At 41.0% G+C, this 15991-nt stretch overlaps 1 protein-coding gene across 2 annotated transcripts in view; it reads left to right on the forward strand.

The window, feature by feature from the left end:
• Positions 1-15991, forward strand: part of hdac8 (histone deacetylase 8) — a 30573-nt gene that overhangs the window by 3979 nt on the left and 10603 nt on the right. For both annotated transcript variants that reach the window (XM_072686762.1, XM_072686763.1), the window contains exons 5-9: positions 709-821; positions 1057-1134; positions 2599-2707; positions 4167-4339; positions 4791-4885. In XM_072686762.1, the coding sequence (XP_072542863.1) occupies positions 709-821; positions 1057-1134; positions 2599-2707; positions 4167-4339; positions 4791-4885 (568 nt within the window). The remainder of the gene's footprint in view (positions 1-708; positions 822-1056; positions 1135-2598; positions 2708-4166; positions 4340-4790; positions 4886-15991) is intronic.

Genomic DNA, 15991 nt, shown 5'->3' on the forward strand with positions numbered 1-15991 from the left:
TTAAACTCTACACTAATATAAATACTGTCTGTCAGTACTGTGTTTTTGAGAATTGTTTTGACAACACATATCTTGCAATACCTAGATATATCCATATTTTTTGACACCCCTACTTACAGAAGGCTTTTAGCAGTTTTGCACTGTTTAAAGGGCCCTTATATTGCATTTTTCTTATGATGTTTTTTTATGTATCTAAACAAGTGATCATTTTTGGTGGCCACTTTCCAACCTCTTTGTATGCCTCAGAATTAAACAGGCTGTGTTTGTGACTGTGCTTTTAAGGCCCATATATGTAAATGATCTCTGTTTTATTGGCTGCCTTGTATTGTGCCTAGATATAAAAAGCAATCCAGGCTTAAATGCTTCTTATCATTTAAAGTGATTAATCAGGACTAAACTATCATAAAAAAGATTGGGTTTGCAGCTTAATTTTCATATATGGGCTGTATGACTTGAGGAGTGAAATGTTAACTGAAATATGATAGAAATAAAATATTTTTTTCATGTTATATACAATGAGGTAAATACATATACATACATACATACTATACTAGGGCTTTTGACAGGTCAGTTATTCAGTGTTAAATATGTAAGTGGAAATGTTTGGACACTCTTATAAGGCAAAGAAAAGCCAAGAATCATATGGCTAATTTAATTCAAAGCTCTCACTGCTTAGCAATGCAGCCTTCTGTGCATGTGTGTTTGAAGGGATGAGGCGTCAGGCTTCTGCTATGTGAATGATGCTGTTCTGGGCATCCTCAAGCTGCGGGAGAAATACGAGAGAGTACTCTATGTGGACGTGGACCTTCACCATGGTGACGGTAATCATACCGTCATACATAAGAAGCTTCTTTTTGCTAGATGTAATGGGAAACATTTTGTACAGTAGGCATGGTAAAATTGAGCGTATGACTTTTAAAGTAATTAAGAAGTGTACTTCATATCATAAAATACTTTTAAAATACAGTGTGTTTATTATCTGTTTTGATTATTAGTGATTGGTTTTAAGTTCTTTGTATCATGCTAAGTGGGTCTGATCTGTGGTCTGATCTACAGGTGTGGAAGATGCCTTTAGCTTCACCTCCAAAGTGATGACTGTGTCTCTACACAAGTTCTCTCCTGGCTTCTTCCCAGGTCAGTTCAGCATGCCTCTTTGCCTCAGTGCAGATCAGCCTGCCTTTTAATTCAGTTAATTGACAGCCATGTTTCAACCGATGCCAAGCCCTGAGCAGCAAGCTTCACATCAGTGCCCATAGAGTCTGATTACCAATCCGATAGCGAAGACAATGGCTTTGCTGACTTGAGGAGAATAGTGCGCTGGGAGGGCAGATCTATTTGAAGACCAGTTTTCTAGCTATTGAGCTTGCATGGTAAAATAAAAGTCATTTATAGGCTCTATTTTTTATTTATTTATTTATTTTTACATTTTTTTTGGTTAGTCAACTACTGAATGTTCCTGGACTGGTTTTATAGTTATGCATGAATATTCTTGATCAAACTGCATTAATTATGTAAATATTGCGGGCAATAAGGGTGTCAGGTATTTAAAAGAGACCTTAATAAGAATAGTGTCATGCTCAGATAAACACATATGAGGAACTGATGGTGTGGTGTTAGTGTGGATAAAATGAATAAGGACTCAGTATCAAAATTCAGGACTTTTATTGTACTGCCAGACTTGCCAAATGTCAGTGTCTAATTAGCATCAGTGAGCTGATAAGCTCATAAAAATCTGATAAAATCTGATGTTTACCTACATGCTATAAGCATGTTATTAATACCAATCCATCTGAATGTCTGTGCAGCACTCCTTTAATTACTTTGCATTGATTGAAACATATAAATTCAACATATGACGATCTGGTGAAAATATTATATTATATTATACTATTTTAAGACAAACACAAATAAATGCACAAGGAGCAGCATTTTTAATTCCAAAGTATTCCAGACTTTTATTTATTCCATTTAAATGAACTATGTGTCACTATACTTAAAATGTATGCCCAAATGTTTGTGGACAACCCTCCTATTGAATGCATTTAGTGCACCCATTGCTGACACAGATGTGCAAATGCACACACACAAAACTTGTCTAGTGCCTGGATAGCAGTGTTGTCAGTAGAATATGACTCTCTGAAGCAGCCAGTCGCTAGGGCTAGAGGAGTATAGAGCCCTCAGCTTTGGGCTGTGGAGCAGTCAAACTGTGTTCTCTGGAATGATTGTGCTCAATGCAGTTCTTTTGGGATGAGGTGGGGAGGTGATCATCCAACATCCTGACATCGCTAGCGCTCTTGTAACGCTCAGCAATGCTGCAAAATCTAGTGGACAGCCTTCTCTGGACTTTTGTTGTACTCCAACAAAAGTATGATAAACACTTGTTTAAATACCATTGATATCAGAAGAAACGATGAATGAACATGTCCCAATACTTTTGTCCATAATGTGACATCATGTTCGTTGTAATAAAAAAAAAAAAGCAGTTGATCTGATTGCATTGGCGATATCTATGTTATACTCAGATAAAGTATATTGTGTATCATGGTAAAAAGAAATGCCTGTGATTCGATACAACATTTTGCCCACCTGTTCGTACAGGTACAGGCGATGTTGGTGACACAGGGTTGGGAAAGGGCCGCTGGTATGCTGTCAACGTTCCTCTGGAGGATGGGATCAGAGACGACCGTTACCTCCAGATCTTCACCAGGTCTGTTTCTTCCTCATCTCTGCTACCAGTTGTTTGTCTCTGTTCTGTTGTGTTTTTGCTTTGTGAATGGAGTTAAATTTAGCTGTCTGACAGGGAAACCTGCTGGGATTTTGTTGTGGCTCTCTTTAGAGCCCAGTCCATCTTCACAGTGCTGTGAAAAAGTGTTTGTCCTTCTGAATTTGTGTGCATTTATCACATTGTGTTTGGTCTGATTGTGTGGTGTATTGCAGGAATATTGAAACTTTACTTAAATACCAATATATGTAATATTTATTTAGTATAGTCATCTGTCTGTTTCATTCCTTATTCTGTATAACGGCATTGCCTTTCATCTCAGGTTGGTTTATATTTATTCTATTTATTGTAATTATTGTATTGTATTACTGTGCTGTGTTGTGCAATTGCTACTGGCTGCTAAATTTCCTTTAGGATCAATAAAGCATTTATCTATTTATTAAAAAGCTAGTACGGGTATATTAAGGAATATTTACATAAAGGTTTGGTTGGATCAGTGATCAGTAACCAGTGTGCTCCCATTATCAGCTTTAATTTGGGACAACTTTTTCCAATCTAAATCTAACTTCCAACTAAAACAGAGCAAACTTGGCAGCACACATGTTGTCCACCCAGGACACATCAGTCTGGAAAATGTTACAAAGACACTCCACCAATCTACAGTCAGAGTCATACTGTCCAAATGAAGAGGATTTGGAACAGTAGTCTGTCCTCCCAGGAGTGGACGTGCTCCCAGAATCTCTTCAAGAGCATGGTGTAAAATCATCAAGGAAGTGACAGAGAACCCAAGAACAACATAGAAAGAACTACAGACCATTCTTACGTCAGCTAAAGCCAGTGTTAATGACTGGACCATCAGAAAAACTCTGGATGACAACGAGATCCATGGCAGAAAACCATTGCTTACTTATACTTAAAATGAGAATGTAAATGCTAGTCTTGGGTTCAACAGAAACACCTAGATGATCCTCTTGAGGTCTGGAATAATGTGTTTTGGACAGATGAATGAAATGAAGACCAAAGGAAGAAACGTATACCAAATGTGAAGCATGGTGGTGGTAGTGTGATGGTTTGTGGATGCTTTGCTGCGTTAGGACATGGATGCCTTGCTGCCATTGAGGAAACTATGAATTCAATTTGCAACAAGAACACACCACAAGACCAACAGCAATGACTGAAATAAAGTCTTGGCTTATTAAACTAAGAAGCTCTGCAAAGAAGGTTTTCACAGTGAACAGAACTCAGCATTACTCAGTGTGTTTGGGATTATTTGGATTTGAGGAGCAGAAAATAATCCAACAATAATAATAATACTTGAGGTCTTAATGGTAGTTTTACTTGGGCATTAATGAAGTGCTTGGTATCTATTCGTATGCATGGTATCTTACTTTTGCACTTTTGTCTTATGAGCAGTCCGATCATAATTCTTTTTGTGCTTTGACAGCGTCATGCAGGAAGTGAAGGCGCTGTTTAACCCAGAAGCAGTCGTGATGCAGTTAGGTGCGGACACCATGGCCGGTGACCCTATGTGCTCCTTCAACATGACTCCGGTGGGGGTGAGCAAGTGTCTGAACCATGTGCTGGAGTGGGAACTACCTACGCTACTATTAGGAGGAGGTGTGTGCTTGTTTGTTTTGTTTGTTTGTTTGTTTGTTTGTATGTTGTTTATTAAAGTTGTCAGCTGGGAGTCCAAATGAGCCCATTGACCCAGCAGGGCTGCTAGGCTTCCAAGTAGATGACTGTCTTCAAGTGTAACAAAACACACTGACAAGCTCTCGTCAAAGACGCTGAGTGGTTTTGTCTATGCCTACTAAGGTCTTCTTTTGTCCCTGTTGCCAGGCAGTAGCCCAGGCCAAAAAGTTTATTAGTGTGTGGTTAATGGAGGGGGCGGAGGCGGGGGGGGTTGAGTAAAGAAGGTAAACTTTGTGATTTTAGCCCATTTTGAAATGAGCTCTGAACTCAAGACCTGCCCAGCCAAGCACTGGATGAAAGGTAGTAATTACAGCAGTACAATGAAGCCCTTTGCTAAGATTTTCTCTCTCGCTCTCGCTCTCTCTCTCACTCACAGGCGGCTATAACCTTGCCAACACTGCCCGCTGCTGGACCTATCTGACAGGGACATTGCTAAAACAGACTCTGTCCTCAGAGATACCAGACCATGAGGTAAGACCCCTGTCCCCTCTCTCCTTTCAACATTGCCTGAAAATCCTTGTTTCGTCCCTCTGTCCTCCCTACTTTCCCCTCACTCCTCCTGCGTCTCTCTGTCTCTCTGTCTCTCTCTCTCTCTGCTGAGTCACTGGCTCTAATCAAAGATGTCCGAGCACCTCTCAATAAACGCGTTTGTTTTCATGTGATTTGGAGGGAAGGAGGGGTGTGTGAGTGTGCAGGGGGTGGAGGGGGTCTTAACAATACCACTCTGTCCCTGCCGCTTGACAGAGAGGGACTTGTGCTTTTCTTTCCTCCACCCCCCCCACCCCTCTTTCCTTGGAGAAAGAGAAAGTGTGTGTGTGTGTGTGTGTGTGTGTGTGTGTGTGTGTGTGTGTGTGTGTGTGTGTGTGTGTGTGTGTGTGTGTGTGTGTGTGTGTGTGTGCGCGCGCACACGCACACACTGAAACTTCACTGAAAGAAGTTTTTTTTTTTTTTTTTTTTGAGGCTGGGAATTTTTTTGGGAGAAGAGGGATTGTAAATTCCCACATAATTGCTTCTTCATCAGAGAGTGCGAGAGAGACAGTGGTGGGGGGAAAGGAGGGTGGTGGGGGGTTAGATAGAGGGGCTTTTTGAATGTACAGTGATAGGTTGATATCTCCTTCTCACACTCACAAAGAGGGTCTTTTAGCACTATAGAGGGCGCTTTCATGGTCAGCTAAAGAAAAGATGCTCTTGTTTCTTCAAACCTGAACTCTGGCAAGAGGTTGACCTTTAACCTCATTAAGGGGAAAGCACCTCAAATAAGGCTGCGTAGAACTGGACAGTCGGAGGCTGGAATAGAAGGCAGCTGTGGTTTGTTATGTTTTCGACCCATCTTATGACCGTGTTTCCATTTTCTGGCTTGATTCCAGGGTGAATACAGATACCACAACTGCAGTCACAATAGATATGAAGGTTAAAGTCTAAAGCTGGCTTTTAGCTTCATTACATGAATGTATATTGTAACTGTCATGCTAAAACTCTTATTTTTTAATTTTTTGACATAATTTGAATCTGACAGTTGACCTCTACATTGTGTCAAAAGTGAATGATGAATGGACCAATAGAACTGCTTTAAAATTATTTAAAAATAAAAATGTCCTTCTCCTACGGAGCTATTTTGGGGGATACAAGGGTTTTGCAACAGCAACACACACTATTACTAGAATGGGGGCTCTTGCAGTATGTTCTGTAGAGGCAAAATAATCTTTAAATAATTCACATAAAGTCATGAATGACTGCCATCTTATACAGAAATTGTCCCATACAGAAATGTCATGCTTCGACTCTAAATTCTCTCTAAAAACTAAAAAAAGATTTTAGTAGCCACGTGCATTTGCATTTGGTATTTAAAATGCCAAGTGCAAACACACTTGCATGCCTTTCTGGACAAGCTGAGAGATGCAGACCCAACACTGAAAGTGAAAGAAGCATTTGGCCTGTCCCGGTAGACTAAGAACATGTTTACACCTGGTCACTTCATGCGTTTTTAGTATCAGGATTATATCTGGCTAAGGCCAAGCCACATAAAAATGCAAGTCTAAACACACCCAAGATTTCAACCAGATACAAATCTGATGTTTAAGGGTGCTCTGATCATTTGATCAGATTTGTATCTGGTAGAAATCTTGAGTGTGTTTAGACTTTATTTTGCAAATGCAAATGCACGTGGCTACTAAAATCTTAGGTCATGCTTCGACTCTAAAAACAAAACTTTCTGTATGGGACAATTTCTGTATAAGACTGCAGTCATTCATGACTTTATGTGACTTATTTAAAGATTATTTTGCCTCTACAGAACATACTGCAAGAGCCCCTATTCCAGTAATAGTGTGTGTTGCTGTTGCCTTGCAAATGCAGAGAATGTACTTAAACTTTACGATTGGGAATGTAATTAGATCAAGATGTTTATGTGGCTGTTATGATTCTATTTAACATATTATTTAAAGGATTACCGACCTCATCGAATCTGATCGAAATTGTAATTTTAATGCTGTTCTTTTAAGGTAAAATGCTACATAATGTAGCTTTAAGTAGGCCTGTCATGATTGATTATGTTAATAGTGCCCATTACCCGGTGTCTATTTCAATAGGCACATATAGGCCTAGAATTATTATTATTATTATTATTATTGTTATTATTATTATTATTATTGGTAGTAGTAGTAATTACCTGACAATGTCTGTTTTGATCTATAAACACTGACTGCTGGTTTACTTAGCATCATGGGAAGTTGCCCAGAACTTAACCCTGGTCCCTTAAGGACGGCACAGCCCACATAATATTCCTTATGCCTGTTTTCCCTTTAGAGGGGACCCTTCCACGTTGAACTATCCATAACCCTTCCTGTCCACACCTCTTTTTCTTCAGCATATCATACATACTGTAAGCATTCCTCTCTTCTCCTCATTTCCCCTCTCTACCTCCTCTTCGCATATCTTTTTTTTTTTTTCCCCATCTGCCTTTCAGATTGCAACTTTTATCTCCCAGTAAGCCCCCCCACAACACACATACACACACACACACACACACACACACACACACACACACACACACACACACACACACAAAAACACTCATGCATGCACTCTCTCTCCCTCTCTTCGCCTCTCTCCGCCACTGCTCTTATGCTATTATTGTGTGTCTGTCTAGAGCTATAAGTCAAATGTTTAGCTTTAGTAAAAGTTCAGAGATGGCTAGATGAGCAAACACAATCAAAGTTGGGTTGAAACAATATAGCTGATTAATTGGCAACACTGAAACAATAAGAAAGCAGCGGTAGAACAAGCACTACTTTGTACCTGCTCTCTCTCTCTCTCTCTCTCTCTCTCTCTCTCTCTCTCTCTCTCGACCAGCTGCTGGGCTATGTGAAGGCCTCTTTGCTATATTCTGCTCTGCCAACACTGCGAACAATAAGCAGCAGAGATAGAGACTAGAATAGAGAGCACAACAGCTTCATTCAAGCTCCACACACTCAGACAGACAGATGACCAAGTCACAGCCTCAAGTGAGAGGCCAAGAGACAGTTATACAGCTCAGAAGAGGGACATTTGATCTTCATTTGAACACTGAGTTAATATAACACAAACTAAACACATTCAACTAAAGACATGTCTGTAGAATTTGTTTGTAAGGTGTAAATAATGCAAATACAGAAATGCAAATTTTTAAGTAAAAATTTTGAACATACCAACTGGTGATTAGAGGGGATTTTGGAGGAGCTTGTCTTATTTAAACCTCAGGCATTTAGTTTGGTTTGGCGAGATCTAAAGAGCTCTCTGAGGCCTTCAGAAAGAAGCTTGTAGATGCAGAGGAGTCTGGGAAGGGATTTAAAAAGATTTCAGAACACCTTAGAAATCTGCCGTTTCACTGTCTGCTAAATCATTCACAAGTAGGGAGCATTTTAAAATATTGTCTAACATGGCCAAGGCATGCCGTCCCAGCAGGTTCAGCCCAAGAGCAGACCGCCAGATGTGTAAAGTTTTCTCAAACAGTCCTAAAATATCTTCATGAGACCCACAGGAAGCTCTTCCCTCAGCTGATGTAAAAGTATACTATATGTCCAAATGTGTGTAGACACGCTTTCTAATAAACACATTCAGCTATTTTTAGTTGCACCCACTACTGACACAGATATGCAAATGCCCACACACAGCTTGTCTAGACCCTGTAGAGAAGTATTACCGACTTTCTGAGGCAGATAAACATGATCCTATTGGCACCATGCCTAATGCCAGGCGTGGGCTAGAGGAATATAAAGCCCCCAGCATTGAGCTGTGGAGCAGTGGAACTGTGTTCTCTAAAATAATTGTGCTCAATCCAGTACTTTTAGGATGAGTTGGGGATGATGTGGGGTGGTGATCACATGCTTTTGTTGCTGAATGCAATTAAATTCTTACAACAATGCTCCAAAATCTAGTACAAAGCCTTCCCTGAGACAGTTACTCCATTTTTTTTTATCAATACTCCTGAATGCAGAAGAAACAATGAATGAGCAGGTGTCCCAATATGTTTGTCCGTGTAGTGTGCGTGTATCTACCTTCTGAAAGAAACTGCACAAGACTGCATCAGGACTTTTGTGATCAAACAAAGTGAATTGAGTCTTGCACTGGGCTGTGTGTGTGTTTTATGACACCAAAAAAGCCTGGAAAACAAACCGGACTCCACTTCAGACACTTTTATATATATATATTTTTTTTTTTTACATGACTGTATTTACCATAACACACTATAACCTGGCCCCACTTGTCAAAAATGAGTGGAGTTCGGTTTGTTTTCCAGGCTTTTTGGGTGTCATAAAACACTGTGAGTCTTTGCCATTTCCTCTTTCTGCTCTTGGGCTGATCAGCTGCTTTAGAGTTCCCACGGTGCATTTCACCATGTGCCACACACACTGACCTACAGTAGAGCCAGAGTCTAGGTCAGTCTTTAGGCTGTATTTCTCTCCTTCCACATTGACTCCACATGACTGCTGGCAGTAAGGGCTGCAGAGTCAACCTGCTTCTCATGGTATCACATTCCACCCTGAGCAGAGAGTGTTCATACATTTCCTTATAAAAATATAGGCACTTCAAAGGGTTCTTTGAGCGATGCCTTAGAAGAACCGCTTTTGGTTCCATGAAGAATCATGCTTGTATTAGAAATGCTCATTGTGAAGAACTTTTTTCATTGTCTAAAGAACCTTCACTTGATGTAAAAGTAGTTCGTCACATGTCTCGATTAGAAACAAGGGGGCCTTATTTACCAACTGTTCAGAAGAAGAATTGTCTTCTTAAAACCCCCTCCCACAGTTTTCACAGATTCTGATTCCACTGTTTTCTTTAGGGGCCATATTTGAATAGATTGGGTGTCTGCTATTTTAATCCCTATCTACTTCAGAGTCTTTGTTTTAACCACAGTGTTAAAAGCGTCATCTAGTGTCCACAATTCACCATCAACGACCGTTATTCTTAAGGGCATTCTTAGAAGGAAAATAAAAAACATAATATCTGAAACTGTATAGATCTATTGCAGAAGCACTCTGTTCTGGCTGTGTGGAGAACCACACATTTTTCTTTGAACTGAAACCTGCACAGAACAGATTGTTTAAAACCAGGAGGAGGCTGACGCTAATGCTAATACACACACACAAATTCTAGCACATGCACCCACTTTATCCAGTTATTTCACATCAGTAGTCTACAAACGACAACCAGTATCAGTCTAGAGTGTGTACCACTACACACACACACTGCAGTGTTGTAAAGGAGCTGGGAGCTGAATGGTCAGGGAGGAGAGTAAGACTGGATTGTAAGATCTTAAACACTATAAAACTAAACAAAGCCTCTACTAAACTAAATCAAGCAGGACAGAATGTCTCATTTGAGAAACTGATACTAAAAATAAAGGGATTTTACTGAACGTATTAATCAGCAGCTCATCTTATATAAACTGTGTAGCATTATAATTAATACAAGCACACAGATTGGATCGGTATCGACGGATGCTCAGCATTAAGCAATTTTTAATGTATGGCTTTTCTCAGGAACTAATTTAACAAAATTCTTAGGACGATATTGATGAGTGGTTCTTCTGTGGCATTGCTGAAATAAACCTTTATAGCGTCTTTAATAGCGTGAAGAACTTATTATATATATATTTATAAGGTTTATTGGATCTCTATTTAATGATACCTTTTTCCCTAAGCACACAACCAATTAGGAAGCTTTCATTTTGTGTAAAACGACCTCTTAAACTTGCTTCTTCAGTCTTAAAAAAAAAAAAAAAAAAAAAAAAAAAAAGAAGGAGCAAGAAGAATGGTGAACATGTAATTAGAAGCATTCCCTCAGCAGGCCTGTCAGATGTGCTGCTGTAATCCGGAAGCAGCAACATTCCTGTGTGAAACAAGCTTGCAAGGAGTTAAATCTAAAAATACCCCTCAGCTGACCGGCGCTCCGAGCTGACCACCGCTGCATGGCTTTGTGTTCGGCCTTATCAGTGATAAGTGGGAGAAGCAATGAGTGTTTTTTTGTACTGCGGCGTTAGAGGGGCCCCGCTGTGGCCCCAGGGTGGAAACGCTCCTAGCTGTTCCGAGGGCCGTTCCACATCTGTACATCCTTTCTCCTTTTATTTTAGGCCTTGTTTTCACTCGTTTCCGCTGAGCTGTTCCCAGCGCAGCCCAATGAAATAACAAACAGCAAGCTCTGCGTTTCCCCTCCACTCGCTCAGCCTTGCTCTCTCTCTCACTCACACTTTCAAACACTTTTGCTCCATTTCTCTCAGTCTCTTGCTCGTTCCCTTTTTCCCCATCCCGTCTTTCTTCATATTTTACTCTTTTCTCATTCTTCTTTCTTGCCCCTTCTCCATTTTCGTACCCATCCTCTCTCGTTTCTCACACTCGCTTGCTCTCTCTCTTTCTATATTGTTTTCTATATTTCACTCAACTCTCTTACTCTATTCTCCTTTCCTGTCCCTTCTATATTTTCTTACCCTATTCACTCTAAAATTCTCTTTTGCACTCTGTAACACTCTCTTTCTCTCTTTCCGGCTCTCTTTCTGTATCCTTCTCCTTGTTTCAATCCATTCTGTCACTCCATGCTGTCATTCCCCCATCTTTCTTGCCTCTTCTGCCTTTTCTCACCCCAAACTTTCTCTCTCTCGCTCTAGCTCTCTCTGTTTAGTGAGCTTTACTGGCAGTAATTGGCAGTGCTCACAGTGAGGCGTCAGCATTATTGAAACAAGAAAACAAACATTTTGAACATTTTAAAGATTTAAGAGATCTCAATTTCAGTTGCAGGCCCCTTTACACTCTCTCGCTCACTCTTTTGCACTCTTTCACATACTCATGCTCTCTCACTTTTTCTGTTTGCTTTGTTAAGAGTTTGAAATTTGGGTGGAGCTCAGTATAAGGTTGCTGGTGTCAGATAATGGGAGCTGGACAGGCGGCATCATTTCCCTTCATTGTGCGATCGCAGATAGAAAATGCACGCACGCACACACACACACACACATACACAGCTTTTTTCAGAAGACTGAAGAGTCTACCTCATATGGATACTAGTACTGTTTGTAGAAGCTAAAGTTAGAGGCTTAAAGATAAATACACACACACATACACTATATTTGTACACACTGGAGGACAGCTGTGGCCATGCTAGTCAAACACAGCTAAAAGGATTAGCAGCACTCCTGTCCTGTGTGAAAGATATTAGAAGGGGGGGCCTGGCCCTCCCGGAATGATGAGGTAGAATAAAGGAGACGGCGCATTCGAGTGTGCCCGGGCTCTTAAGCGAAGAGAATTAGGTGTGAATAGTGTGTGAGAGCCATGCCATACAAAAGACAGAGAAACCCTTTTGGACCTTCTTACCATTGTGGTCCATTTGGGTCTGTTGAATATTTGGAATTCTGTTAAAATGGATAGCATGGCAATTCAAATGTTAATTTCTCATTTTTAATTAGAAAGTGAATCCTATGAAACAAATCTGAACATTGTAGTTGTGTATGCGTGAAGAGCTGTGGGCCCACATGTAGGCCCCTAGGGTTAATCATGTGTGTGTTGTTTTTGAAACACACCTTGTGATTGTGTGTACGTCTGCATGCGTGCTCTGTCAGTGGTCTGTCTCTTTCCGAGCTCCACCAAATGCTGGCGACGCTTCCCTGTCCACCTCCCAGTTTGTCTCCATTGAGCATTCCGGTAGACATGCCATTTCACACTGACACACACACACACACACACACACACACATTCACACTCACGCACACACAGAGAGAGCTGTGGAGGATCTCTGTAAAAGAAGAGGCGACGTGATGTTTGCTGTGGCCCTTGAAGAGTCGAGTTCCTCTTTTTAACTGATGTGTAAAGCTTATCTTTAAAGAGACGGTCCTCAGCTTGTATGTAAACAGGTATACAAGCACTGCTGTGTTTAGTTAGCTTTTTGCATGATGATGTTAAATAGTGTTTTGGGAATATATAAAAGCCTGTTTGGCCTTTGTTACACTGACGTGGTACATATTTATTGAGCATTTTGTTCTTAACGTATAAATAGTAAGTTAGGGTTACTTTGGTGGAATAATTTGGTTGGGGTGAAAAATGCTCAGATGGGGTTTTACAAGTTTATTTACAACCATTGTTATTTTGCTTCACAATGAAACATGTTGATTTTGCTTTCATAGTTGGATGCTAGAAAAATATCTGCAGGGTCCTGCAGTTATTGACTGGTTTACGGCACTGTGACGGCTGTGTCTTCTTGGTAAGTGGTTGGCACAGTGTTTGGTGAGCAGCTGAGCTAACTGAAAAGATTGTAGCAAAGTCTGGGGTTAGCTTTTAGCATAGCACCAGGCTATCACCCACTCACCTTCCCACTCTCTTCGGGCTGTCACTGACGGCCTGTGTGATTTGGTCTCCCCGTCGTGCCCTTTACAGAGCCACAATTACTTTTAGCCTCTTTCAAAAAGTTGTTAGCCATAAAGGGTGGATTTTTAAAAAAAAAATGCACCAGTGCTGTAATGTAACAGTGGGGGATTGGAAATCAGTGTCTTCTACAGCTCTGTTTCAGTTATGCTGGATTTTCTCTTCAGTAAAGAGACAACTGTGTTTAAACACACATACTGTCCTGTGTGGAGAGAACTGATGTATGGTCCTGTTTGTCATCACACCTGTTTTATTGACTCCAGAGATTTTTAGTCTTCAGAGGATTTTTTTTTCCATCATAAGCTGTGGCTGGCTGCCCATTACAGTGGCTGGCTGCCCATTACAGTGGCTTTCAGTTGTGGTTGTGTTCAGGTTTTTCCCCGTCCTTGTAAATCTGGCTTTTCAAAGACCAAGCCTCTTAAAACTGACCATGGATCAGTTCAAAAGGCCACATGCCCTTTCTCTTTTCTAGCCAGGCTGGGAAAGCTATGCCAGCTTGTTTGGGGAAACGGCTGGCTCCTACAATTCCTGGAGTGGGATAAATGCCGGAAACAAGCTTGGGGAAGTGTGTTATGGAGCAGGGGTGGTGTTATGACTCTGGAGTCAGGGTTACAAGGCCAAGAGGTGATTATTTAACCAACTTTCATGGTGAGTAAGAGTCCAAGAGACAATGCGATGTCGAGCTGGGTTTTGACCTCCACGCTAACTGTATTGTTCTTGGGTTTTTCCATGAACTTGAGTGGTTGAGGAGGGAAATTAGACTTGCTTGTGTTCTTGTCTAATTTGGTGCACCTTTCTCCTGTGATTAGTGCTGACATTATTTTAACAGGTTTTCCCTCATTAGGAATTTGCTACTTCAACATTTTTCCTAGCCCATGTGTGTCTCCTCTCCTAAAGTAGTTTTGGGACATTTAGGTTTGAGATTGGAAGGTAAAGATAAGACTGTCGGAGCAGAGGTTTGGCTTTTTTTCTGATACTTACATGTAGATTTAAAAATACATAAATGACCATTAAAAACTAAAAGAGCTGGCCTTGCTTATCCAGTCCAACAACAACAGACATTGGTCTGGGATGCATGTTAGACAATAACTGAACAGACAGGTTGACAAGTTGGATACAAGTGAACAAGAGGCGTGAGTGACTTTGACAAGGCCAAAACTGTTCTGGCCAGACCACTGGATTAGAGCATCTCCAAAACAGCAAGGCTTGCGGGGATGCCCTGGTCAGCTGTTGTAGGTAACAACTGACAGCAGTCTGAGGGTCGGAGGGTCAAATCAAAATCTGGATTCAGTTACATACCACCAAATTGTGAACTCGTGCTTCTTCAGCAAGATTCCAGGCACACCTCAGAATCCAGAATAATGAACTACCCCAAGAGGCCTGAAAGTTTTGCCATTGCTCTCATGGGCCCCTGGCATAAATATCATAGAAAATCTGTAGATAGACCTCAAAAGAGCAGTAAATGCAAGATTGCCCAGGGATCTCACTAAACTAGAACCTTTTTCATGGAAGAATCCAGGCTTTACCATTCACGTCCCATTGCACATATCAAGATCTGGGATGCATGTTAAACAAAAACTGAACAGTCAGTTTCTCATAGTCATGTTGGACGTAGAAGAAATGGTCAGGCGTGAAGACCTGAGTGACTTTCACCGGACAAAATTGTCATGGCTAGACAATTGGGTCAGAACATCTTCAAAACAGCAGAAATCTGGCCACAGGATATTGTGTACCCAAGGCTCATCCGGGTGCCCATGCTAACACCAGCAATGGCCAAACAAGCATCTGGATATCTTGGAACAATGGATAAAAAGTCCTCCTCAGGCCAGGTTTTGCAACCTTGTTCTGGAAAACATGTTTTGAAATTGTACTGTTCTCATTTACCAAGGTTTATGCTGCTTGCGATACTGATTCAGTGTACAGTCACTTGTAGAGTAACTGCTATTGGTTACCTCAAGTGCTTATATGAACCTCTCTCTTGATTGAGGCAAGCCATATTTGGTTGAGTGTTCTAAAGAACATGAGTTTTTTCTTTACTTTTTTCATTAGAATTTAGAATTTTCAACCCCTGCTGTGGGCCTCGAAAGAAATCAACAATATAGGAAGATGCTAATAGGCACGAGTATGCACATACCCCGAATGGAAGACGTACAAAAATAACACAGAAGTGCGGTTGCTGTGTTTCGGCTCGCTGCTCAAAGTGGTCTTAATGTGTTCCAAACCAAACAGTCCCGCAGTGAAGCGGACAGGGCAGTCTCAGCTTGATCTGCTTGGGAAAGCTTGAGTTCATGGGAAAACCGGAGGGGTCTGTGTGTGTATCTGTGTCTGTTTATGTGGTATGTGTATATGTGTGTGTATTTGAGCAAGTAAGACGTATTGGGGCATAGCTCAAATCAAATCATTTGTAAAAGATACATTTGCTCATTTAGATGTGGGAAAGGCGAAGAGAGAGAGAGAGAGATTTTATGCGCGTGAACACATACACACACTCCTATGTTCTATGATCCTTGCATGTTGGGGTGCCTTGGGACCGGAGGCAAGCCGGATAAACAAGCAGGAGATAATTGAAAGCAGAGTCGAGCTACAAAACACACACAAACGCATCTAAGAAACATACAGCCCACTCTGATGCTAGTCCAGTTCAAATGCTATTCAGCTGTCAGTCAGTGTCTTTCAGATTAGTAAATGTGTT

This window comes from Salminus brasiliensis, chromosome 9 (genome assembly GCF_030463535.1).
Source record: "Salminus brasiliensis chromosome 9, fSalBra1.hap2, whole genome shotgun sequence".
Lineage (NCBI taxonomy): Eukaryota > Metazoa > Chordata > Actinopteri > Characiformes > Bryconidae > Salminus > Salminus brasiliensis.